Source organism: Trachurus trachurus (assembly GCF_905171665.1).
Source record: "Trachurus trachurus genome assembly, chromosome: 21".
NCBI classification, from domain to species: Eukaryota; Metazoa; Chordata; class Actinopteri; order Carangiformes; family Carangidae; genus Trachurus; species Trachurus trachurus.
In genome coordinates this window covers 3,348,383-3,376,287 of record NC_139899.1, presented here as the reverse complement: position 1 = coordinate 3,376,287, position 27,905 = coordinate 3,348,383, and the positions used below count along the sequence as shown (strand labels likewise).

General features: G+C 41.1%; 2 protein-coding genes across 2 annotated transcripts in view; both read right to left on the bottom strand.

Moving 5' to 3' along the window:
* Window positions 1-2,956: 2,956 nt before the first annotated feature.
* Window positions 2,957-18,364, bottom strand: tfcp2l1 (transcription factor CP2-like 1). The gene is made up of 15 exons (XM_083997131.1): window positions 17,847-18,364; window positions 17,305-17,453; window positions 15,432-15,505; window positions 12,199-12,304; window positions 11,011-11,117; window positions 10,767-10,919; window positions 9,568-9,678; window positions 7,986-8,095; window positions 7,217-7,268; window positions 6,990-7,083; window positions 5,577-5,667; window positions 5,025-5,107; window positions 4,466-4,608; window positions 3,674-3,725; window positions 2,957-3,581 (listed from the first exon to the last, which is right to left on the bottom strand). The coding sequence occupies exons 1-15, from the start codon at window positions 17,903-17,905 to the stop codon at window positions 3,544-3,546; spliced, it is 1,422 nt and encodes a 473-aa protein (XP_083853257.1). The 5' UTR covers window positions 17,906-18,364; the 3' UTR covers window positions 2,957-3,543.
* A 2,332-nt stretch (window positions 18,365-20,696) lies between these two features.
* The window catches only part of clasp1a (cytoplasmic linker associated protein 1a), a 125,640-nt gene continuing 118,431 nt past the window's right edge, over window positions 20,697-27,905 (bottom strand). Inside the window, exons 35-39 of the mRNA XM_083996440.1 lie at window positions 27,425-27,618; window positions 26,524-26,652; window positions 23,951-24,157; window positions 23,395-23,511; window positions 20,697-22,130 (exon numbers count right to left, since the gene is read on the bottom strand). Of these exons, the coding sequence (XP_083852566.1) occupies window positions 22,044-22,130; window positions 23,395-23,511; window positions 23,951-24,157; window positions 26,524-26,652; window positions 27,425-27,618 (734 nt within the window). The 3' untranslated portion in view covers window positions 20,697-22,043. The remainder of the gene's footprint in view (window positions 22,131-23,394; window positions 23,512-23,950; window positions 24,158-26,523; window positions 26,653-27,424; window positions 27,619-27,905) is intronic.

Here is a 27,905-nt window from a genome sequence, read left to right as displayed (position 1 = left end):
GAGACAATCCTGCCGCGATCCACACAGAATCCACAAACTCACAGCTGCTGATTCACAAAGGGCCGCTCTCCTCACCAGGAGGGGCAGTGTTGGCGAGTAGCTGAATTAAAACTAACGAAGAAGACTGCTACTGGCTTATCTCGAGAAATTATTTTAATTCCCACTGTTAATGCGTCACTTTATTAAGTTTTAATGTTTTTTCATACGATAAAGTAACTGTTTAGATCCCCAATATGCGGTTAGTTTATCCAAATGACGCCTGTTTGGAAGCTCCATCTGTGGAGCAGCTAAGCTAACTAGGCTACCACCGGACGAGCGGTCTATCACAGAGGCTACAGCCGGGCTGCTGTGGTGGTCGGCGGGCTAACCTCCGCTGTCATCCAGGTCTCCCCCGGCTCGTTTTTCCCCCGGAATGACGAAGCTGGTTAGCCAGCCCACCGCAGCAGCCCGGCCAAAGATAACCGTCTTTGGCCCGGCTGCTGTTTAGATCTGATTAGATGTTTAGATGTTAGACTGTTTAGATCCCCAATATGTGGTTATTTTTTATCCAAATGACGCCGGAGCAGTGAAGCTCCACCTGCTAAGCTAAGCTAACTAGGCTACCACCGGACGAGCGGTCTATCACAGCGGCTACAGCCGAGCTGCTGTGGTCGGCTGGCGAAGCCACGGCGTCTTCTCGGGGGGGGAAACGAGCACTTCAGTACACCGGTTGCTGCCTCTGGATGAGCAGATCATCACAGAGGCTACAGCCGGGCTGCTGTGGTGGTCGGCCGGCTAAGCCGCGGCGTCATTCCAGGGGAGAAACCAAGCCCCAACCCGGTTGCTGCCTCTGGATGAGCGGATCATCACAGAAGCAACAGCCGGGCTGCTGAGGTGGTCGGTCGGCTAATCTGCGTCGTCCTCCCAGGGGAGAAAAGGAGCCCATCAATCTACCGGCAGTTTTTTAGAGGTTTACCGCCGGCTGGATGAATTAGGAGATAAATGTTGTCTCATTCAGTGGTGTAGTAGACTATATCAACAAACAAAACTATTTAGTCTATAATGGGCTATGTACAATCACCACCGCTACATCAATAAATAAATGTTTTACAATGAAATGGTCAGTCAGTTGACATTAACAATGCAGGTCGTTTTCTCCCCTGGGAGGAGACCGCGGCTTAGCCGGCCGACCACCACAGCAGCCCGGCTGTAGCCTCTGTGATAGACCGCTCGTCCGGTGGTAGCCTAGTTAGCTTAGCTGCTCCACAGATGGAGCTTCCAAACAGGCGTCATTTGGATAAACTAACCGCATATTGGGGATCTAAACAGTTACTTTATCGCATGAAAAAACATTAAAACTTAATAAAGTGACGCATTAACAGTGGGAATTAAAATAATTTCTCGAGATAAGCCAGTAGCAGTCTTCTTCGTTAGTTTTAATTCAGCTACTCGCCAACACTGCCCCTCCTGGTGAGGAGAGCGGCCCTTTGTGAATCAGCAGCTGTGAGTTTGTGGATCTGTGTGGATCGCGGCAGGATTGTCTCAGAAATATGTCATTGAGGAAAGAGATGCGTGTGTGTGATTGGTGATCCACAAATGCAGAGTCACACTTCACAAACAGAATTTTCGGTTCAAATGGCTTTTTTGTTTTTACAAATGGAAAATAATACATTTACAAATACACAATATATTTACAAATACACATTTATTTGTAAAAACCAAAATACAAGTTACAAATTAGAAATTTGTATTTGTGGATAGCAAAACACGTGTGCAAACCAAGGAACATTTGTAGATCACCTTCTGTGCGTTTACAGATATTTATGACACAAAAATAACTCCATACAAAGCAGACTCCCACCGGACCCATCTGCGCAAAGCTCAATTTTTACGACCGTGTGGATTCCGCGTACGCCTACTCGGTGTCACACAACAGACTGCTCAGCGGGAACCTTCTCATCGACCTGTTTAAAGGTGTACAGAAAAGAAAATTGAATTTGAGCCCACTTTGGGTCATAAAATTAATGTGATAACTCATCTTTCAGACGTTGTAGGCCAAACTTTGTGCAAAATTCTATTTTTGAGTAAATCCGGGATGAAAGTGTGTATTTTTTTTTTCGCATTGGATAATGCAGGCGCACGGATTATACGTCAGCCTGTACACGAATCACCAGCCACTGGTATTGGATCCGTAATCCGTCATTCAAACGTCAGAGACACGCACACACACACGGAGCTCGGTCTCGCCCCAAGCTTTGAATATCCCGCCCGCTCGATAACGACCAATCAAATTCGTTTTCCTTACTCGGGTAAACTCGTGTTGCAGCTCGTGACAACTCGGCGCGACAAACAGGACAAACGGCCATTTCTGTACACCTTTAAGATGTGACACCATACGCTCGACTATGAAACCTCAAACGTCCGCGGACAGTGCGCACGCCTCACGGTACGCGCGACCTCTGTGGGGGCCTTAACACTCTTGCTGCACTTGTTTAACAGATAGTTTTGCATTTAATTGGTGTTTGTTCAAAATCAATCAAAAAAGCTAGTCTTATACTTTTTGTTGCTTTTTTCCATTGTACCGAACCATGACCCCCAAACCAAGGTACTGAATCGTGACTATGTGTACCATCACACCCCTATTCAGCACGGTTTATTAGCAAGTTGGATCTGCTTAAAGGTTACTGGCAGGTGCCTTTGTCACAGGAGATTTTCCTCATTTGGGATGCAACGCAACGAAATTTACTTGTGCGACCAAAGAGCAGCCTCCAAACATACCTTACACACACACACACACACACACACACACCAATAAGAGCCCTACTATCATCATCAACATTTAATCTCATACACTCAAGTACAATAAATAATAAACAAAAACATCATCAACAACAGTGGATAATAAATAAATTGCACAGCTCAATATTGCATATGATCACATTTTTTTAGACTGAGACAAACCACTGACAGAGAACAGTTCAAAATATTGTATTTTATTTAGATGATGACAAGTCAAGATCACAGATCCAAACTGCAATCCGAGGCCCCTGTTTCTCTACTTAATTGTCTGTACTTTATGTCACTAAGCCTATAGACCTGTTAAAATAATGCATTACAGTTCATCAAGAGCATACAGCCTTACAGCAACAAAGCCAGACAACTCAAATGGCACATCATGGTATTCTATATCCAGGAGAGAAATGAAAATAGAGCAGGGACATAAACACTTTGTTCATTTTTCTATTTTCCATATGATATTGTGTGATATTTAATTTGCTTTAATACCACGACAGTCTTGCATTTATAGGTGCATAAGCCAAAAACATGTGCTCATAGGGGTGATACACTACTGTTAAACCAATAATTACAATGCATATCAAACATGAATCAGTAACTTGACAAAATACAAATAAAAGAGCTAAGTAAAAACACAAAATCAACAGTGAACTGAGAGCTTAAGAGCATTTTTACTGTTCTGTGAATCCTAATAAATGTCACACAATGTCATTTTACATACAATCTGTACACTTGCATTGATAGAAGAACCTCCTGAGAGCCTGCTGGTCACTTCAACACAACGTGGTAGCCATCAGTGTTTTCATCTGCATAACAGAAAGTCATCCAATACAGGATCATTAAAGTAGAAAATAACAATAATAGACATTAAAGTAGTTTGACTATAAAAAATAATTACCCCTTATAGTGCTGATGATAAAGCTTGTTTCCTCCCTGAAGTTCTGCACCATCTGAAACAAATCCACAGACCAGCGTCAACAGAGCTGATCATCATTTCACACGTGCAGCACATTAGAATCATTCAGTCACTCAAGTCCTTTGTAACAACCAGCTTATTTTAGACATCGTAATTCTTTTTTTCAAAGCACATTACTTTTAAATCTCATTTTACAGCAACAATGAGAGAGAAATCTGCTCCCTGTCAACTAACATCAAGTATTCGCAACCTCTATCCAACTCTATTCAGGCCTTTGTGATTCATTGATAATTTAACTGTGTCTGGATTAATGTATGAATTCATTCTTTAGTTGTGGCCAAAAATATGTTTTGAGAAGTCAGTTGCCTTTGAAATCAAATTCATATCAGTTCATCCTCGAGTTCCACTGAATAGATAGATAGATAGATAGATAGATAGATAGATAGATAGATAGATAGATAGATAGATAGATAGATAGATAGATAGATAGATAGATAGATAGATAGATAGATAAAAAAGATAGATAAAAAACTTTATTGATCCTTTGGGGAAATCCCATGAAGAAATTTTGGTTCCAGTTGCATATCCATATGTTAAAAAGGATAGAATACGCACAAACAAAAACACAACTCTCAAATCACAAAATCAAAATCAGCAGGGTCACACATGCACACATGTAGCCGCTCCAGGTAAATGTGTATATCAGTGATTACCATGCACTTAGATATAGTACTTAAGCTTAGCCATGAGCTATGGAGAGTGATTGACCAATACCTCGTCAGAGACTACGACGTGGATCCCAGTGGGTTTTTGTCTGTAGATGTGTGTAATTTGCTGTGGGGTGATGTTGTACAGCATGGCAATCTTTTCAGACAGGTCCAACAGGGTCAGCTCCTCCAGGTACAGAGCATGGTAGACTGCAGGGCAGACACAGGAGGCAGGAGGGCATGCATCAACAAACCTCATGTCGACAGTGTCATAAAGGTAAAACATACAGTATTACTGATATTGTTCTTTGAGTTAATTGATATTTTTTATGACTTATTTGTAAAATAATTATTCATCTTTCATAGTGAATTGTTATTCATTATTATTATGTCTGGAAAAAGCCATCAACATTCTATCATATCAGATCTAGAAAGTCATAACACGTTTTTAACACATGAAAACACATGTCAGTTTTAAATATGAGTTCTAGCACAGATCAACACTGTGCACTTTAAATGTATGGAACACAACATCTGATGAACGCTCAAGAGTCACTTATCTCTCTTATTTTAAGTACACATATGCACATAAGTAAGAACCCATTACAAATATGATGTGTACTCACTGTCTCCACCCCCTGGCTTGATGGGAGGATGATTTCCGGCCTGCTGCTGACACACATAGATGGTAAGGCGGGGCTGTATACACCTGGAAGATATGAGAAGAGACTGCAACCACCTCTGTTTTCAACATTTATTTTCTCAACAAAGCAGTGAGCATTTGGAACTTTAAAATCTTTTGTTTTTATTCGCAGAGAAGAGAGAGGCCTTGTAATAAGCTCATAAATACTGTATAAAGTTTATTCTTTTCAAGATCCATGTAGACCTAGTTACATTCACTATTAGGGGAAATCCTCTCTGCTCATTAACCTCATTGTATTGAGTGTGTGTGATGTAACAGCTGCACAGAACAGGGCCAGTGTTCATTAATATTTCACTATTATCAGCCTAAAACTGAGGGGGAACACAGGGACACAGTACAAATTAGTAATCACTGTCAACTGAGGGAAGACAGAGAACTGGGGACTGAGTAATAACCTGTAATTTCATATAAACCTGGTTTTCCACATGTTTAACCATGTTCTGCTGTGACTGAGCAGTGTATCACAGTGTCTCACCTTCCTTTCATGGTGTTAAAGAGACGGATGCCATCTGCTGGTCCACATATCTGGATCAGGTCCTCCCTGCTCATCCTCAACAGATCTGCACCTGCAACAACAGCAGAAGATCTGCTACTGCCCTCGGCCCTGATCTGGGATCTGATGCCGGGACAGATGAACACAGTGTTGCGGAGGCTATTCCTAAGTGAAGGTCTAAGGAAAATTGTTTTCAAGTTTACTAAACTACTTTGTAAAATAAAAAATAAAAAACCCATCCATTTGACAATATTGTTGAAAAGATGCCATTACAACATTATGTGTCAAGAAAATTAAATACACTGTTCCTGGGGGTTCAAAGGACAATTCCGGGCAAATTCAACTCGGGACTGTGTTTTCCTAACATTTTAGGTCTAAAAGAAGGAATCTGAAGATTTTCAGTTGAATTGCTCCTGTTTTGCGGACAGATGCGTCAGATGGCTACTCAAACATGCACCGAGAAGTTTATTTACTTCAAGCAAGTCAAGAGTTGATATTCCTGTCCTGTGTTTATGACACAAACGGGAGCTTCCGACTGCACGTGAACACATCGCGTCAACTTGGGTCTCGCGCGAGACTTTGAATTAGATCTAGTTTTACAAACATGTCGACTGTCTTGAAGTAAATAAACTTCTCGGTGCATGTTTGAGTAGCCATCTGACGCTGTCTGTGGAAAAAAAATGCGGCTTTGAGGGATGTAAACAGCCTAAGCAGCAGAACTTTCATCCGCTCCCATTTATCGCTGCCGTAGCGATGCAGGGACAGACACAACTACCGCAAAACAGGAGCAATTAAACTGCATATCTTCAGATTCCTTCTCTTAGACCTAAAATGTTAGGAAAATACAGCCCCGAGTTGAATTTTCCCACAATTGTCTTTTAAGTACTGGACTGTGAGCTCAAGTGTGACTATTCATCCATCCATCCGATGCTGCAGCTATGTGACCATTTACCACACCTCAACTTGGCTTTTGCATATGCACTATGAGCGTGGTGCTGACTGCCTAATGCATTATCTGGGTGTGTTTTCACACTGGTCAGGATGACAGAAGAGTACAGTGGAAAGTTAATGTGTATTCAATTCAATTCAAAACCTTTATTTATAACTGGGGACCCATTGAGGGAGACTCATTCAATAATGGATTGAAGATGCTTGAATGTCTGTGCACCGGTATATGTGAATGTAGCTGTAGCATGTAACAACTACCAACTACTGAACAGTTTATTTAAACTACTTATTAATTATATGTTGGCTTCACCTCAACACTGCAAACACACTGACATAAATCACAATCTAAAGGAAATACAACTGAGTCCCAGCTGGCACATCATGACAAATTAATTCCAATTTTTGTTTCCTGGATCCAAATGTGTTGTGACTTTTGACCCTTGTTACCTGAGAAGCTGGAGAAGAGCCTTGAGAAAGGCGAGAACCTGTGACGGTTTAGCCACTGCTGAGTGTTCTGTGGCGACGACGATGGCAGAAGGTGCTACATGTTAAAAAGAAGAAGAGCCCTTGAAATGAGTATAGCAGCACAGCATCCACTGTCTCCAAATAATGGCCTAAAGGAAATAAGAGAGCAACATTAACTCTTTCACACTGCACTGCTAACTGTTACTTACATCAGAGCAGGCGGGTATGAGCAGCTCCCCTTGTTGGTTTGGAGAACAGTTGCTACAGAAACATGCGTATAAGGAAGAAAAAAACAAATTGGGTTGATTTGTTGAGTATTTTATTTATTTTCTCTGAAACACATCTGTCTATTGTTTCAGTGATTAAAAAAAAATCTATAGCACAGGGCTGATGTTTTTTATCAGTGCTGGTTGTTCCTGATGGACACCCACAGAGGGAGCTATTGCTTCTGTTTACAGGAGCCTTCGCTGCCTTCCATGTCTCAACCATCAACAAAGGAACTGCCCTACAAAGGCAAAGTGCAGTATCTGCATTTTTTCAATTTTTGTTTTTTGACCAATCAAAAGTGTGGCATATTCTCTTCAATCTGGTAGAATTTGATATTGGTACTGCTATAATTTCCAGAGTTATTGGGCTTTTTATTTTGCTGTCCATCCAAAAAAGCACTGTGAAACCAAGGCAAAGTGCCGTATCTGTAGCTAATACCAAGCCAAAGTGCAGTATCTGCCATAAAACGGTCAAATTTGGTGAGAAAGACAAACTACAAAATACATTTCATTCAGTCCACCTTTATCTATAGACTTGGTAGTTATTCATAATGCTTAAACCTGACAAGGAAAAACACAAAAAGCTGTTTTTCTCAGTTTGGCATTTTTACAGATACTGCACTTTGCCTTTGTAGGGCAGCATTAATGTATAGGATTATAGCATTCCTGCAGAGCCCCAGTAAACAGGGTGGTAGTGTGAATGCGGACTCACCCATCTGGGAAACTGCAGGGAACAGGTGAGCTGTGGTAAACTGGAGATGGAGTGCTGCAGCCGCTGTGAGTGGTGTTGGTGAGATTCAGGGCATCAGGCCACGGGGAACACTTCATAGAACAAAACAGAGAAAGAAAGATCAACAATGTACAGTAGAGTAGTCTCTGAACAAAGGCTACAGCAGTTAACAAAAAACCCTGCTGTGATCAGCCTTGTGATAACAACAAAAGCTCTGCTGCCCAGTACAGCTAAATGTACTTCATCAAGAGACCAAAGTGTCACCAAAATATAGCCAAAGAGAGAGAATATAAAACCTATACCCATCAAGAGGAACACACACACACACACACACCTCCAAATACTGTAGCATTGCTCCATGTCTGTTGGATGTACTATGGGCTCTAATTGGCCAATTTTGACTTTGACTTTTAAGTTGCTACTTCACACATTCACTTCCCAACATGCTTAGATGTCAAACATATTTGAAAACTATCCAGACGAATTCATTCACAGATTGATATCTTATAGTCAATTAATAAGATATAATACATTATAGATCTCACCACTGTAAAGCTACCCATACAGTGGTATAGAGACCTGTTATAATGAAATACTCTTATGGAGGCCATTCACCATCATGAGCTACACTTTTTTTGATAGAATGTCATTCTACCATTGTTCAGTCATATTACAGAGGTGAAATCGTTTTCCATCTTTTTTTTCATTGATGTTTCCTCTTTATTCTTTATCGTCATTATATTTTGTTTTTCCTAAGATGTATGGCTATACATTGGCATGTGTTGATGTTTATTCTATGAGGCCTTTTAATTCCTCCCAGAGGGAAAATGAAGTTTCTTGGATTGAATTGCATTGTGTAGTAGTAGTAGTAGTAGTAGTAGTAGTATGTGGTAGTATATTTTATTCCATTGTTACTCTTTTTAAGGTTGCCTTGTACAATCTGGCAGAGGGACAAACAATAGAAACTAGCTTTGTAAGCTAACTCAGGTGCGTTTACCCTAACCCTTTTTTTTCTTCTTTTTTTTTTTTTTTCTTTACAAATGTTTATTAATGTGCATTGTCTCTTTTCAAATAAACTAAACTGAAACGGAGTAGTAGTAGTAGTCGTAGTAGTAGAGGTTGACCTTTACAGACAGCTCGTTTTTTTATCTAGTTGAATAACAAACCAGATGAACTGCACAAACTGCTGAGTCACTTCAGACACATTCAGAGACAATGAAGTGACGCACAGACCCCAATCATTGACCAACCTCAGCAACAAGCTAGCACTGTTCAAAAAAAGACAAGACTCAAAACAAGCAAAGCAACATATTAACAGTGGATTACAGTGTAATGAATGGGAGGAGGAAGTTACAGTAACAGGCAGGTGAAGCTCATGGAGTTACAGTGAATGATTTAGTGGATTCAGTGCTGATGAGATTAGAGAAACCTCCTGATAACACAAGAATTTACCACCATCAGATCAATAAAGCTACAGCATGACAACACTTGTGACAAAAAAAAAAGAAAAAGCAAAGGGTCATCTCGCATTTGCTCCGTTATGCAATGTGACCTCTTGCCTCACCTCTTTCAGCAGGGTGGTCTCATGGGACGGCTGATACTTTTCTCTGTCCTGAGGGGCCTTCTTTTCAATCTTTTCCTTGTCTGTCTTCAGTTTGCGGTCAGCTCCTTTAGGCTGAGGACATTAGAGATACGGACATTCAAAATGAAATATAGGCCATGTTTAGGTTAAGTTATATTTCTAATAGACATTATAGCCTGGAGCAGAAAGAAATGTATATAAATATTGTTATAAAATAAATAAATGTAGAAATAATGTTTAAATGGTTTAACAAAGTTCATCTTTTTTTTGTGATGAGTCAATGATAATCTGGCAGCAGAGTTAGTTTGGGCATCAGCAACATAAAAATTACTATTAGGAACCTGACGACGCTGAAAGCGAAACGCGTTGTTCATTAATAAAGTATATCAGCAGAGTCTTATCAGTGTGCGGTGGCCGTCTTTTTCTATTGATAAAAATTACTATGTCAAGCTATGTCATGTGTTTTTTTTTTTCCACCAGTCTGATTGTTTATTAAAAGGGGATCATCCCTATGTTCCCCACTTTGTATGGGACCCCGCTTTTCCCCAAAAGGGTCCTATGTTCGGACCGGGGAACATAGGACCCTTTTTTAGAAAAAGGGTCCTATGTTCCCCGCTTTTCCCCAAAAGGACCCGGGGAACATGCCATTTTTGTACCCATACCTGGAAGTGGAGTTGCGAGTGACTTGGCATATTTTTGCCTATTTTTGAGTGAGAAGCTGAGGTGACTTTGCGTGAGAAGTGGAATTGTCTCATTGGTTAGGTTTAGGCAATGAAGAAAGGAGTTGGTTAAGTTTAGTAAAAAGACCAGGTAGAGGATAGAGAGAGTCCAGATAAGTAGAGAGAGTCCATCGACCAGCAACGGCGGGGAACATAGGACCCTTTTTCAAAAAGAGGGTCCTATATTCCCCGATCGGGGAACGGACCCGGGGAACATAGGTACGCTCCTGTTAAAAGATCAGAGCCATACTGAAGGATCAAAATAGACAAATGGTTGGAAACAGGAGGAATTAAAAGAGTCAAGAGACGGATGACCCCACCCACCATCAAAGAGAAAAATTAAAATGAGCATCCCCTGCTTTCATTTCTGAGATTTTCCGATGGACCGATTGTTGGAAAAGGTTGGGAACCTTTGGCACATCTCGTAGTGTGTAAGAACCAGATGCTAAGAAGGTGTTCTACCTTGAAGACTTTGACCTGGCAGCTGGAGGAGTTGACATGCTCCATGTATTCCCCATGTTCATTAGTGGTGAAGGTGTCAACCTGGATACGGAAGGGCACTCCCTTCTCCCCACCATGCTTCCTGGGGGTGAACTCAGTGCTGATACAGTTGACCTGAGAGGACAAGTTGTGAAAATTAACCGGGCAGAGGAAGCAGCGAAGACACTGACTTTCCTCCAGACATTTGAAGACGATGTGTCAGTACCTGGATGAAAACAGACGCATTCTTGACAGGATCCCAGAGGAACTCAATGGTGTTGAGGTGCAGAGGGTGTGAACGAGGCTCTAGTATCCCCACTGACAGAGGGATATCTGCAAGTAATGAGCTAGTCTGTCAGTCTACCTTTACTTGAAATGGGCTGTAATGATGTCAATTGTGTGTTTCACCTCAAAGATGTTTTTGTTTTTCCTGGCAAGTTTGAAAAAAAGCAGATTGTATTTTGGCAATTTAAAGGGATAGTTCAACATTTTGGCAAATTGGCCCATTGCCATAATCCCTATAGTTTTAGGAGGTTTGTTACCTTTAATTGTCGGTGCAAGCTATTTTCAGAATTGCAGAGCAGAGCTGCGAGCTGCTCAGAGCTAAGCTACGGAGGCTAATGGGATTTCCTGGTTTCCCTCATCAAACTCATCAAATACACAATCCAATAACTCCAAAACACTCTTGTAGACGTTCACCACGTTCTGTTAAGAGACGGCGTTGTTTTGGAGGTAAATTCATGCAAAACTGCTGAGGCGCGTTCCGGTCAGGGACAGGTTTTCAGCAAGGAAGTCTCTGCATTTGCCTTGATTGTGGCAATGGAATAATTTGCCAAAATGTTGAACTATCCCTTTAAACAACCATTTGAGATTTACATTGAAATTCTGCCAATGTCCAGCTGCTGTGCAGTTATATCAAAATTGATAGGCTGCAAATAACAAGAGAGATCCCATACACTTTATGGGGTTTACGATTACAAGGGCCTTGGTTCAGACACCAATAGTGAATAAATAGTGATTATTTGTTTCTTGCTGGAAGCAGCTGGAGGTAATAATTGCTTGTACAGAGCCTCAGCCATTGTTGTCTTTATGATACAAGAGGCTGTAACATGCTCTCTGAACAGATTTGTCCTCAGGTCAGATTGAAGGCTACACTGACTCTACTGACTCGCTATCGGAAAGTGATTGAGACAGGCTGGATCCAGCCTAACATGATAGTGACAACAACAAAGGCTTTTCTTTCCATCTCTGCAGACACCTGTTGATGAGCAAAGCAACGAAGTTTGATACTGATCTCAACCTTTCTTCTACACTGGTACGTGAGCTTCCAGCTGTTAAAGCTAATGTTAGCGGCCAAAGCTACTTTAATTTATGCTGATCTTTGATAGGTGATACATTGGTACCGTCAATTTACCTATATCCAGGATTCTGTCTCCAGGTCTGTTCCACCTCCATCCCTCCAGCTGCTGGTGCTCCATATACTGCAGTCGACGGTCATGAAATACCACTCGCACAATGCTCTGTGAACAGGTAGGATCAGGGGTTCAGGCCAGAGCAACAGCTACTGCTTGAGTGGGGCAGCTCACACAGAGCCAAACAGCAGGACTGTTGGGCAACGTGTAAAAAGGCTCCCCCTCATTTATTCATCAGAACATACTGAGGCAGTTTCAGTAATCAAAGGCAAGGAGGTAGAAATTCACTGAATTTCATCTCCATCCCTTCCCCTCACACAGTACACTGTTTTAGTATCCACATGTACCCAGGTATACTGAACTGTCAACAATAATTCAATAATACATCCAACTTCTTTGATACATCAATTCAATGATCAGCAAGTCAATAGCATCGATCAGACATCAACAATATCATCATTTGTAAGACACACCTTTATTTTGAAATTTCCTTGGCATGTCTGAGCGATGAGTATCACTGCTGTCATTTCATATTTCATTTACAGAGATACAGTATGTGTGACGCTAGTTACTGAGATGTACAAATCTTTATGTTGGGACTATAGATGGCAGTTCACACTGAAGTTTTATGTAAACAAATAGGAATTTAATGCTCTTTCAGGTTATTTTATTTATTTTCTTTTTTACAAAATGTGAAAATTGTAAAGCTTCATTATGAGGATGAGGACTGTTTTTAAAAAGAAAAGAAGATCACTGTTTTTCATTTCAACGTCTGGTTGAGTTTAGAAATATGTCAAAGGATACTGTATATAAGACAGTGCTTGTTTTCAGCAGATGACATCATCTCATATTGAAATCGTATCATGGCAGACTTTGTGATATTGGCAAACATTGAATTGTTGTCCATTGAATTGATGTAACATTGTACTATGACAGCACCAGTCAGTAAGCTGGTATGTGTGGTACCTGTGGGTTAGGGGCATAGACAGTGACTCTTCTCCATGAAAATCAGGGCTCCCACATTCACCTGGACATTTAAAGACCTCATGACTCTCATCTTATACACTTTTCCAACTCAACTGTTTCCATCAAGGTCAGAAATTTTGTGGGGAGCATGAATTTCCAGCATGTAGGAGCCCTGATAAGACTGCCTATGTCTTCACTCTGTTGCAGCAGTTCTCATTACTTGTTTACTGAGGCTCTTTGTGTTATATTTATAATATTTAATCTTGTCAAAAAAATCTACACATTTTCATAATATTTTTCCTGGCTTATTATGTAAGATTTTATTCAAGGCGCACTCCACAGTTGCATCATGTTGTATTTCATCATGTTGGTGCTATATTATCTTTACTGCTAATCCATGCAGGGTCACAGGGGGCTAGAGCCACTCCTAGTTGACATAAGGTGAGGGCAGGGTACACCCTGGACAGGTCACCAGCAGGGACGGACTGGCCATAGGGCAATATGGGCAAATGCCACAACGGCCGCGCAATGATGGAGCTGTGGCGAGGCAGTCACGTGAAGACGCGACCTAGGTGGCTGCTTGAAGATGCAGCCGTGCTCATGTGGCAGCATTAAAAAATAAAAAGGTTGGTCGGGGCCAGCTGTTTACGGCCGGTGTTATGCTGAGAAGTGCCTGCTTGCTGAGATCTGCACGCCGCACAACAAATGCAGAACTACGGATCATTCATTGCGGGGGGGATGCAGTATTCGGCACAGCAGTTTTTGGACCTGTCGAGATTTGCATCCCCTGGCTGTTTTAGCCAAATACACTGCTACATGTATTCATGTTCATATGCTTAAACACACCTAAATACAATGTGCGTCACCCCAGCAGAGCCTGCTTGCCGAGATCTGCATGTCGTTCGCGGAATGCCAGGGGATGCAAATCTCGACAGGTCCAAAAACTGCTGTGCTGAATACTGCATCCCCCATGTGTTTCACTGCAGATACCCGGTGGTCAAATGGGGTCACGCACATTGTATTTAGGTGTGTTTATGCATATGAATTTCGTAGCAGTGTATTTGGCTAAAACAGCCAGGGGATGCAAATCTCGACAGGTCCAAAAACTGCTGTTCCGAATACTGCATCCCCCCCGCAATGAATGAGCCATAGTTCCGCATTTGTTGTGCGGCATGCAGATCTCGGCAAGCAGGCACTTCTCGGCACCGGCATATGTGTGTGTACACATATATACATATATATACTGTACACATACAGTATATATAGTGTTTGTGTAATGTGTGGCCTCTCTCTGTCAAAAATGCCAGGGCCTCTTTTTGATGTCAGTCTGTCACTGGACACCAAAAAAAAAAAAGCCTTGTTTTAGGATGTCTCACTATGTACTCCTTTAAACTAGGGTGTTCTTTATAAAAAATCAGTCTTTTGTGAGTTGCTTATAGAAACACAACCCTAAAGGCTGTGGTGCCCCTGCACCAGCAACTTTTTAAAAAATCCTGCTTGGACATGAAAAAAAAAGTCACCAAATAAAATTCACAACCTGCAAAACACCGAGAGCATTGGGATATTTATGGAGGGAGGCTCATGCATGACTAGGTCCTGCTCGTCATGTGTTTATATAGATACCACCTGTCCCGTTCTTGTGTTTCTAGGATGCTACAGCAGCTAACATTACAGTATCGAGTAGTGGTAGCCTGACAACAGAGACATGTCAAGTGCCCTCACAGAGAAGTGGAATAAAATGACCTCTCTTTACTCTAAAGTGAGTGTGTTGACACATGTCTTTGCAATAAATGAAGTTACACTGGACCTAAACATGAGGTCAGTTGGTAACACAACAACCTTTGAGATGAAGGTGAAGGAGATGAAGTTATAAGATGTTAAATGAACATTATTAAGAAATCAGTGGCATTAGGAATAGACGACTTATGAACATAGGGATAATGTAAGAAATAAAGAAGCCTGGTCATGAAAACAAAGACAGAGTAGCATGTTCAAGAGTGTGTGTGTACTGTATGCTGGATGGTATGAAGGTAAGATGAGCTGTGGTGCGTGTGTGTTTAGATATGTGAGGACTAAGACGGAGGAGAGGTAAGTTTGGGCGATAGTACCAAGCTCTCCAAGGTCGACACCCCACCCCTGAAGCGGAAGGGAGGGTCGAGGGACCTGTGACGAACCAGGAAATGGATACATGAAAACAGATGACAAGAAGAAAGAGGAAGAGGTCACATGAAAGTCAAAAAAACAGACAAACACAATACCTTACACCTACCTTTACACATTTGCTGCTTATATCTGTATACTCCACTAGTTTTCTGTTAAGCATACGGATTTCGTAGGACTGACCTACATTTTAAAACATTAAAAAAAAACCTGATTAAAATTGAAAAATGGGAAATCAGTCAATCAGAAAAGAGGGGCAGTGGAGATAGAAACTGAATCAAATTAGAAACCTTTAAAAGCCAGATGTCAAGGCCAGCCACGAGGAAACTTTACATATCTCCATCCTGATCAGATATAGACTATCAGTGCTTTGTCACGGTGGTAATAAAACTAAGCTATGGACCCTGATGTCAATTAATATCTACTCAATACATGCCATCTTTATGTGGCAATGTAACTGTTGGCCAGAAGTTGCATGTTATAGCAAGCTCACTTTCATTGTGTTTACTCTAAACAAATTACTTGAGAGCAGATAAGCAGGGCAAACTTGTAGAAACAAAGATTAAGTCAAAGCACAAATAAAAAAAATTTCACTGTTGAACAAGGAAAGGAGAAACAAGCAGAGGTAGAGAGTGATCTCAGGGAAAAGGGTTAAGTACAAACTAGGGAGGAAGAGCGAGAACAAAAGGAAAGGAAGGTGAATAAGATCAGGAGATAAAGTCAAATCAGCAAACATGTCGGAGCTCATGTTGCACGGATACATCTTTAATACACTCTAGAAAAAGGCCTTGTAATTCTAGTTTAGTAATTCAAAGACTAAGAGGAAAAATATTTCCAGAGCAGCTTCCTCTAAACATCAGTCAGCTGTGACAGGAAGTACAAAAAGACCAAAATGACTTTTTTCAGCATCTAGCTACATAAGTTTTCCACTTCTGAATAAATACCACTGAATTCCTAATATTAAAAATGTAAATATTTTACTTCGAAATCCTTCTCTCTGAATGTACATGGTTTGAATTCAATTTACACATTTTAATTCTGATTTCAATAATATGATTGGAAGAATTTGAGGTTTTACAAATTTAAATTTGAAAATTCAAGCACTCACTATAAAAATGTTTTAAATATGTGGCCAAACTACGACTCAAAATTAGGTATGGCTATTTAAATTGGGTGAGCTATGTTCAGACACGAGGAAAAGTTAATCAAGGTTGAATGAAATCGATCCGTCCTATCAGCATCTGTCTGTCCTGTCTGTCCTCAGACACTGCTCTTCAAGAATTTCACTATTTAGAGCAAAAAGAGGAATTCACACCACATAGCTCCAGATGGATGGTTTTCAAATGTTCAAGCATTTCCAAGGTTTTACATTCAAATTTTAATATTAAGCATATTTAAATGTCAGGTAATCAGTGGTGGTGACATTTAGAACTACATGCAGAGCTACACTTTTTCTATATATATACAGTATATTAAAGTCAATTCAATATCCTTTGACCAATTGTCTAAACCTGAACAAGTACTTTTAATTCCACAATGTTTAAGAATGTTATTAATTTAACAGCTAATTGAGAAATCAATCAACAGATAGATTGATAATTAAAAAACTGTCAGGAGTAGGTAAACAGTTGCTTATAAAATCTAGTAGAATTTGGGCTCTTTGCTTCCATCAGCCAATAGCAATTAATGTTAATGTTGTGATCTAGAGCTGCGACTTGATTCTGGAATGACAATTCTTTTATAAAGCTTATTTGGCAAATGAAATGTCCACAGTAGTTATCCTGATACTATAGGCTTAACCCCAACACTAATGGGCTTTAATTTATTCAAATCTATAGCCTGATCTGGAGTCCTCCTGTATTTGAACCCCCACATCAACAGCCCTTTAATCTAACCCTGCAGCTGCTGGGATTACATGTGACAATATGAGCTCCAGTCCATTTAGTCAACGTGGACATTGAACAAGCAGGACAGATAGCTACCTTGGTTGAGATAAGTGAGAGTCTCCTCCTGCTGCTTCACAGCTGGCGAGGTGGCCGTGCACAGGATGTATTGGAAGGGCGTCCTCTTGGCGGCATTTTCAGCCATGAGCCTGGCTTCTTCGTCTTTCAGGAAAGGCGCCAAGGCCTCTCTGAAGCGGAGCACGGGGAGAGAAGACGGGCTGAGCATGGAGGTGAAACTGGTCTGGTGTTCTTTCATCTGATCAATTCAGTATTTGAACAAAGGTGATGAAGCTTCATGCTGCACGATCTAGCACAATGCATGTGTATTAATTTGTGTAGGGTCTGTATTTAGAGTCTAAATATGGATTTTGAATGTAGTGCACCTCTGATATTAAACTTAAGATTTGTAAATAATGATAAAAAAAAAAGACATAAATGTGCTCTCTAATAACTGCTAATGTGGAATTTCCCCATACAACACTGCCTTACAGTGGCATTTTGACTCAACCTGTTGTAGATATGACAAGTGCCTGAAATCCACAAGTTTTTTACTGAAGCTTCTCAACATGGCTGTGATTTACCTAATGTAATTAGCAGAGTGCTGGTGGTAGGACTCAGGCTGGGAATGGCAGAACAGCATATTTTCCAGTGCGATATCTTCTTGTGTGCCAGGAGGACCACAGGGGACAGACGGTGGAGACAGACGCTGCCTTCCTCAGACTTCAGCTCAGAGAGGTTTGCAGCCAAAACCTCGCCGCCTGCCTCTTATACCGCCCGGTGATATCACCAGGGCTGCCATTAGCATACCTTGGATGACCCCTGAGAGGCGGAGTGTGTGGACACACCTCCCACAACAAATGTCTAGCTGGGGGTTGATGCATTAATAACCGGCTTCACTTGACCAGCTGTTGACATTGCCAGCAGGATGGCCCTAAAGCTAGACTTTAAACTCACTTAGGGTAATGATGTTTGGAGATAGATTTTTGGAAAACAAACATTTGGGGACAATGAAGAGAGGGAGCAGGCAGTAAATGTAATTATCAGAGCGTCATGATGGCTGCCATGAAAATAAAGGCAGCTTTCAATTACCAGTGATTTAATATAACAACATGATGCAACTGCTGTGACGACTAAACCAAATATTTCTGATAAAACCAAAGAGTCCATGTAAGAATGAATTTAACCTATCTTGTGTCTGTTCGGGTCAGTTTTGACCCATGTTTTAAATCAGCTGAAAAATACAGTAAAAACTTTCATCCAATTTGTTTTTCCACTCTTGGTTACATTGTTAGGCTTCCTTATCCATGAACATTTTGGTTTTAATATTTTTTGGTGTTGGCCCCTGGGCCTTTTTTTGTCAGTATACGCCTTGTCATCAATGTAACCTTCTTCTAGTCAGCTTTCTGCTACCATCTATGGTGTTAGGGTCAGTTTTGACCCGAGTCTTAAATCAGCTGTAAAACACACTAAAACAATTATTTATCATCCCATTTGTTTCTCATCTCTTGGTTACATTGTTAGACTTCCTTATCCATGAAAAGATTGGTTTTGCACTTATGATTTCAGATTTAACTGATTATTGTTTTTATCATTGTAACACCACATTTGTCATAATTCTAACCAGAGCATTTTATTTTTATTTTTATTTTGTTTAAATAGAGGTTCCTGACAAAGTCAAAAAGCCTTGATGCTATAAAAACATTTATATGGTACTTTACTTTATGGTACATTTAAAAAACATAAAAACGGGTCAGTGGTGACCCTAACGGCGTGGTCCTTGCTAGTGAAAGGAAGGTTAAATGCGAGCAAACAGACAAAGGAGCGTGCAGCTGCCAGCCCGTCTCTCCTCTCCACAGCTCCTCTAAAGGAGCAGAGATCAGCAGCAGGTGACTTCAAAGTGTGCTCAGGTTAATGTTTATCCAGAGCAGCTCCACATACCTCCGCGCTCAGATGCATGCTCCTGTAAATGGATGGACAACTGGGCAACAGTGCTGCCAGTGCCTCTGTGCAAGTCAAGGTTCAACCTGAGGCAGGGGAGGGGGGAAAAAAGGGGAAGACACACACATGTACACACACAAGCGTCAACTGACACAAGATTAAGCAGAAATTGTGAAATCGAGGGATAAGGCAACAAAAAAAGAGAGAAAAAAACAGGAAACATCCAGATCAGCTCTGAGTTTATTTCTAGAGCAAACAGTTTCTTTACATTGTTGCAAATCTATCACAGGTGGATTTTAACAAAAAAAAAAAAAAAAAAAAGAAACCCTCTGTACAGTTTATCATGAGAGAATAAAATAAGATCAAATAAAATATATAAATACAGGTATGAATCTTACATGACCGATTGAGACAAAAGAAAGACAGTGTACTGCAGAACATGCATAGTGAACGGTTTGCAAGGAGAATACCATCTTGTCTTGTTTCTGCGACCAGCAGTGAGATACTAGATGGCAGCGTTTGGTGATTGGTGAACTTTCCCCCCTGTAGGACGACTACAGATCTGCCCCCGCTAAAAAGACTAAAAGAACCCGGTTGATTAATGGTCTGGAACTGTCCAACGGGATTCAGGTGAGAGTCAGGCAGAGTGCAGAGAGTGTGCAGGGTGGCGTGTTGTTGAAGTTATACTTTCAGTACCGATACATAAAAAAAAGCAAATTAAAACATTATGCAAACACTGTACATTCATTTACTTAAATAACCAGAATTGGCCCATTCAGTGGATTCCCTGGATGAACACACCATCCAAGGAGTCAGGACATCCCCAAGTCAAACTGGGAATATTCATATTTCTTAACATTATTATTCTTAATTTGCTAGGATTTAGCAAATGAGATACGAAAAAAAAAATATTAAAAAGCAATAAGAGATCGATCCTTTTCCTTTTTTCCAAATAACAATCTGATCAAATGGGGAAGCTCTCCAATCAGGGATCAATCATGAAGTGTCATGTAGCAGGATTCCAACATGTTAAAGCTATTTGAAACCTGACGTCGTCGTCTCTAAACCCTGCCTGAGCACTAATACCGGCTTCATCAGAATAGCTGTGTCTCCGTTCTTTTGTACCTTTTCACACGCTGGCATGGTCAATGTGACCGATGCCTCGGAAAACTTTAGGAATCTGATGATGTCACAAGTGCACTTTAACAGCCGTAAACGCCGGGGAACTCCCAAGACAAGTTGACAAGTGCTGCAGATCACATGCAAGTTCGCTAACGTGCAAAAGAAGTTAGAGTCAGATAGTCAACCTGTTCACTTTTCTTTTTCTTCTTTTTTTTTTTTTTTGACATTGTGTAAAAGTTTTTGCGAAGCCGTGGTCAAAAAGTGTATGTACAAAATACCTTTACTGTAGATTAAGGTTATTGCAGAAGCTGCGGTTACATTAAAGAGAAGATCGGAGGAAACCACTAATACTGTATTTGCTTCACTGTCAAAAAAAAAAAAAAAAAAAAAAAAACGCCGCCAGGGTTTGTTGTTCCTGCAGATTCACATTTTTTTTTTCTTCAGAGCAGAGACTTACAGTGTTGTACATCCCAATCCACTCTCCACGGTCCCAGTCGACAAAACATCAGCATGTGTGAAGTGAGTAAGGCCTGGAAATGTCTATTGGACTGTCTCGGAGCTCTGGTCTCTCTCTCCAAACTCCACGCAGGGAAAAAAAAACAAAAAAACATCTGTAGTATTTACAAACTTCCTCTTCAGTCAGTCGGCGCTGAGCAGCAGCCGTGTAGATTTACATGCCACAAACGGCGTCTGTTTTTTGTTTCTTTTTGTGAAATGTGTTTTCCCACTTCCTGCAGGAAACTAGTAGTGAGTCCTAACTTCAAATTTAATTCCCTCTTCACAATTGGTACCATAAAATGAAGATATGCACTGTATTTGCAGGATTGTCACTTCTGTGGCTGAAACTTGGCACCTTGTTCGGTCAATTTGATGAGAGGGAAATTTAAATCATTTAATCAATTGAATGATTCTTAAGTACAAATTAGAATAAAGAAATTAACTGATGGTTCGGCTTTTTGAGCCCTGGTCCATAAACTTTAACATGAACTAAATATTCTCATACAATACTTTGTTTTTTTTGTTTCACTTTTTTTTCTTGCAGTATTTGGTTTTTTATGCCTCTGAACCAGAATTCATCCCAGAACCTACAGGCTCATTAACCATCATTGGGCCAGCCAAATGACACCTCATCCCAAACTGTAGCTGATCTGACAGAATTTTCTCTACGCTGATGTGACTAACAATAATCATAATAATTCATGGTATAATGGGTGAACTCCTTATGCTACCAAATCTGAGGGTTCAGGGAGAAACGGGGCTCCATTTACAAAATAAGGTGGTGTGGAGGCTGTGGGAATGACGGAGGAAGAGGAGGAGGAGGAGGAGGAGGAGGAGGAGGAGGAGGAGGAGGAGGAGGAGGAGGAGGAGGAGAAAGTGCATTTCCCAAATCCAAAAACTCTAAACTTGTTGACTCCCTCCCCACCAGACTAAAACCAATCCAGTTACATTCAAAAGTTTTGAGAGCTGGGGTGGGGAGGAGGAGGAGGAAGAGGAGGAGGAGGAGGAGGAAGAAGGGAGTAAATGACAGACACGTTGACAGAATCTCCTCGAGACGGGAGAGAAGCGCAGTGGAGCTGAAGTTACGCTGAAGAGGGAGGGAGGGGAGGGAGGAAGGGGAGGGAGGGGAGGAGGGGGGGGGGATTGCGGCTCTGCCCTGGGAATCCAGGAACGCTGTCCGCCCGTCCTTCCACACGGTTTCCAAACTGAACCTCCGTCCATTAACTGTGAGAGGAGACGTCTGAGGAGCTGCTGCTATTGCTGTTGGTGGTTTGGGCTCGTTTGATGTACAGGTTCAGTAACTTCATCTGCAGGGAAGCACAAACAACACAGGGTCAGGTTTACCTCTGACTGATTTCACTTCTAGATTTCTGCAGTGGAAATAATGTTGAACATTTCACAATAAGGACCAAAGGGGAGACAGGTGAACAGGGTAAACATTTTAACAGATATCACCATGAAACTTCCCAAGTTTATCACTTACATTAAGACAGATATTTTTTGTATTACAAGTTTTGTCAAATTTTATGTTTAAATATGTAAATGAGGCAAAATCTGATGAAATATGCGTTAATTTGCATACATTTCCAGAACCAAAATCTGAACAATGGATAAAGCCCCTTTCAAAATGATTGTTTTATTTTGTTGACATAGTATGAGAGTCAGAAGTTTCTACAGAGGGGATTTTGGATATCTCTTTTTATCACTCTGTAAATGAGAGAATACTGTCACCAGCCCTAAAAAATCTAATTTTGCCATGTTTTTATGGATAAAATGTTGTATAAATCAGGCTTTGAAGGATATATCAACAATCCCCTCTGTAAAAACCTTCAGAATATAGACAGGAATGAAACTGGAAGGTTTGGTGTCTATAAGTGCTGCTGAAGTGGAGATTTCGGGTTCAGAGTCTGAGGAAAAACTCATTTTGAGAAAACAGCCTTTAAAGACTTGTACTGTAAAATTCCATAGATTGTTAATGTAAATTGTAATTTTCTGATTGGTTGCTGATACGGACTCTCATACTATGTCAACAAAATAAAACAATAATTTTTAAAGGGGCTTTATCCATTTTTCAGATTTTGGTTCTGGAAATGTATGAAAATTAGCGCATATTTCATCAGATATTGCCTCATTTACATATTTGAACATAAAATTTGACAAAACTTGTAATACAAAAAATATTTGTCTTAATGTAAGTGATAAACTTGGGAAGTTTCATGGTAATATCTGTTATTTAAAATTTTTACCCTATTCACCTGTAGTGTCTCCCCTTAAAAGTCTTGGGAGTGGTCAGGTTCGGGGAGAGCCCCTTCATTCAGGTGAAGCTGACCCTCAGACCTCAGGCCTTATATAACCCCAAGGACACACAGGCCGTAGTGAGAAGTAGGGCAAATATGAGCCTGTGCTTTATAATTGGACGACCAGTTGGAACCGGTTGAGGAATAACAGCATGGGAAGATGATAAGGCCCCGCGCCTGGCGGAGCGGTTTTGGTAAAACTGAGTTGTTTGTATATGTGTGTGTCTGTGTGCGTAGTTGTACATGCAACACCTTGCTGGCGGTCGTCAGTTACCTTGCTGCCTGTGAGTTGTGCCAGGTGGGGTTTGAGATCCTCGCCAATCACAGAGTAGATAGCTACCAGACAGAACACGCTGGCCTTGCGAACGCTGCTCTCTGTGTTGTCATAGCCCTGCAGAGAGACACCACACACACACACACACACACACACAAGGTGTCAGCAGGAACGTGGGAGGAGTCACAGAGAGTGCAGAGTACACGCAAACATTTCCAGGGACAAATAAGGCAAATAATTTGCAGTGTCCAAATAAGCACATTGTCCAAATATGCCCTTTTGGAGCGGAGCAGGATGTTTCTGCTCCGACTGTCCCCAGAAACCTTGGCTCTCGTTATTGAAGCTGTTTGAAAAAAAACATCAGTCCGTTTCTTGACATTGTTCATCCTTTTTTGGGGTTTTATCAAACATTGAGGCTGGTGCCCCGTCAGAACTAAAGAAAAAGTTGAATTTCAGCTTTTCCCGAGCAGCTCAAACTCATAAAAAACGTCTCCATCCAACAATATGAGTCTACATGACTGTGACAATAAAAGCCTGTTTTTATTTTTTTCCAGACCTGTAGAAGTCCGGGGATGATGTCAGGAAGCAGCGTCACTAGTGAGTCCTTGGCGATGCGTTCAATGACTTTGGTTTGCATCTTGATGGCGGCTAGGTTGATGGGGTAGTCTGCTGTCTGCACGATGGGACACAGCACCTTGATGCACTGCTCCGGGTGGATGGACCCGGCCAGGGTGGACGCTGCCTCCTCGGCCGCACGCACCACCTGCACACACACACACACACACACACACACACACACACACACACACACACACACACACACACACACACACACACACACATTAAAGGTATGTAGGAATTCCCCCCATCTAGCGGTGCGGTTGCATATCGGAACGTATTCTTGATGTTGCATTCACGTGAAATCGGGCAGACGTCAGACAGACAACAGACGCTGCATGTAACAGGATAAATAAGCGGGTGATAATTGGTTTCATAATGGGATTAACTACTATTACCTTGTGCCTTGTATATGTTATAATTTGTGTGTACACATCTAACCAGTACCATTACTAAGAAATCACTTGTTAGAGCTACAGAATCAGATCAGTGGTTTCTTTTTGGTGACATTTGATTTTTAATCTTCGTTTGTTGGTCAGTGTTTCCCATGTATGGATATATATTTGGCAGTCAACCGCAACAAACTGACAGTGACTGCCACATAAGAACTTTTTTTTTTTTTTTTTTTACCATTTCAGATTGGTCAAATGTTATTTCATTGCAGAGCTATCTGCAGCTTTTTGATTGGCTCTGCCCCTCCTTGCCCCTCTCTCTCTGGATTTATCTGTCACAGTGGCCACCAGGAGAAAACCCTGCTGCACTGCTGGACCATGTGTCTGTCTCTTTACTGTGTGTGTATGTGTGTATGTGTGTGTGTTGTCCAGAGCTGCTACAAATCTAAAAATACAGTTGTTCATATAATGTTTTAATTAAACTGTTCTGGTGAGAGGATATCCCTCCAGTTAACCCTGAGTAACCCTCCAGGTTTCTCCTGTCTGTTCTTGAGTTAAAGGTCAAAGGTCATTGTGTTCAGCTATTGTTATTGTTTGTTCACATATCAAAACTGATTGTAAACCATCAGTTATTCATCTTTTGAACTCTGGGCTGTTTTCTGCTCCCTGTCTCTGCATACAGAGGTGAAGTCGTGTGTGTGTGTGTGTGTGTGTGTGTGTGTGTGTGTGTGTGTGTGTGTGTGTGTATATATTCTACTGTACACAGCTCATACTGACTGTCCAAGTCAAACTGATCACTATTCCTAATGTAGATTATCATCTGGTGAACATTTATATAATCACTACACACTGTAAATATAAAGTAAATAAAAACCCAACATCTTCTGTCTTTACTGCCTTAAAGATAAAACACTGGGAGGACCTTTGTCCTCTGTTGCTCTAAGCCTGGTCTGAACTGTCAGGGTGACACAATCACACTCACTTCACACACTGGTAATTGTCCAGATAATAATAATAATAATGTCCCATAACAACACGAGCAGAGCAGGAACAGGAGGGGACAATGTCTCACTGAGCCACACACAGTGAAAGGATGCTGTGAGAGACGGTTGTTACCAGCTGTTGGTCACAGTGGCACTTCAAGCACCTCTTACAGATAAGATAGAACAGTGGTTCCCAATCCCAACCTTTGACCCCCATATTTTATCACAAATTTCTGGGGAACCCACGATCACGCACAGTCACGTGATCACGGCCGTCAATCAAGATGCGCCGGCTCAGATATTTTAATATGCTGCATTTTATTTTAACTTGATTTATATTCAAGAAAGTGAAAGTATAGAATACAGTTGATTAAGAGTGTGTGTGGTGTTTTTAATCATAATTCTAAAAAAGAATAATAATTAGTTAAAATATTTTTATCAGTAATGTTTTTATCAATTTTTTCAGGCAACCCCATTTAAATTCCAGGCGACCCCAAGTGGGGTCCCGACCCCAAGGTTGAAAAACACTGAATTAGGAGGTCTGAACAGCTGCAGTAGCAGCAGTCGAACTGTTTTAAAGTTTAAACTATTTAAACATCTTTTGTATAAGAACGATTCTGTCTCCAGATTTTGGATCATAGAAGTGTTTCCCCTGCAAAATATCAGGAATTACAAAATATTAAAATATCCTCTCAACAGGAAGCTTTTTATAAACTGATAGTTGAGCGAAAAAAAATACATAAAATCACTTTGAATTGATAACACAGGGACAACACGCCCTCTATTGTCACACCCTGAACAAATGCTTTTATGTATGAACTATGAGTCTGTCCTCTATGAAAGATGTTGCTGGTGATGAATCCACAGAGATTAGGAGTTCTGTATCTCTCAACATCAACAGCCATTTAGCCTCATTGTTCTGATCAAGCACTAACTGGCAGCTGAGAGACTACAGACTGAACACCAGGAGCTGGCAAAGACCAAAACAGATGGTTTTAGGCTACAAGTCGACACAACTGCTGCTCATATTTGCAAAAAAAAAAAAAAGTTTGCTAAGATCCCATCCATAATATGTCGAACTTGTGTTTTCAACTTGTTCCACTATACCCAACCAGTAAGACGTGGGTGCAGCGTACCTCCTTGTGAGAGTCTTTGTGAGCCTCCAGCGTCTTCATGATGGTGAGCTCAGCGTAGTTTTTGAAGCGGCCCGGCTGGTTCCTCAGGATCTCCTTCAGCACGCGCAGGGCCAGAGCTCTGATGGTGTGCTGGGGGGAGGGGCAGAGGCACAGGGAACACATGTGCCGGACATTAAAATAGGCTTCGTTTTAAATTAAATTCACCTTTTTGCCTAATAATTTGGTTGTTTATATTTTTATTTTACTTGTGCGCATCATTTTCATTGATATACATCTTTGGTGTTTTGTATGATATAAAATGAAAAATCTTGACATCATCATAGCCTATCATATCATGATTTACATATCATGCTGGAGCTTTACACTGCTGACTTGACATGACTGAGACATGCCCTGTGATTTTCATTTTAAATATACAAGGAGGCTGACCATCACAGGACAGGTCTGTTCTGATGATACAAGTCATTGGTCCCGACATGTGTTTCTCTTCTATAACACAAATTCTACATCTCAGAGGCGACGTCTTTCCACACACGAAAGTAGATCTTAGTATTTGCTTCATGTGTAGTAATGTTACGTGTTTACGAGTTGTTGGATTGTGTATTTAGTTTGATGAGGGAAACATAGAAATACCATGAACCTCCGTGGCATTAGCTGAGCAGCTCGCGGCTCTGCCCCGCCGATCTAAAAACAGCTTGCACTGACATTTAAAGGTAATGAACCTATACCTACCTTCCTATACCTAAACTAAGACTATAGGGATTATGGCAATAGGTGAATTTGCCAAAATGCTGAACTATCCCTTTAACAGCAGAGATACCCCTCTTCTGAATGATGTACCATGACTTCCATAAAAACACACACAGTCAAGAGCCACATGCAGAGTGGTGAGGTAACCTACATCTTTATCACCCAGCGTCTCCAGCAGGAGGAGCAGGATGGTTTTAAAGTGCTCGTCCCACACGGCCAGGCTGTCCTCCCGCGTGATCTTCAGCAGCTCCACCAGGGCGCCTTTCCGCTCCTCGCAGCGCTCGTTGTGATTGGACAGTTCCTTAAGAAGATCGGCTACAAGGTCTGAGTGGTCCTGGCCGACTGCTTAAAGAGGAACAAATAAAAAAGAATAAATAAAATCAATCAGTCAAAACAACCAAACTACGCAGCACCAGCTCGACTCAACTCAGCACTGGTACCAGGTACTATTCTAGAGAGCGTTTCCATTACAGGATAGTACCGCCTTTAGTGTAGCCAGTCATCATAGTGACAGCGCTTAATAAAATATAATAAAATTGAATATAGATTCATGTGTTCATTTTAAAACATTTATTTATGTAAATGTGGTGATATCTGCGCTGCTGTTCTGTCCAGTTCACACCTAAAACTTC

Coding starts and splice junctions, on each gene's coding strand:
- tfcp2l1 (XM_083997131.1), bottom strand. CDS start 17,905: ATGCTGTTCTGCCATTCCCAGCCTGAGTCCTACCACCAGCACTCTGCT. Junction 7,084..7,216: donor TCATACCCGCCTGCTCTGAT/GTAAGTAACAGT, acceptor TTTAACATGTAG/CACCTTCTGCCATCGTCGTC. Junction 3,726..4,465: donor ACGTCGTAGTCTCTGACGAG/GTATTGGTCAAT, acceptor GATTTGTTTCAG/ATGGTGCAGAACTTCAGGGA.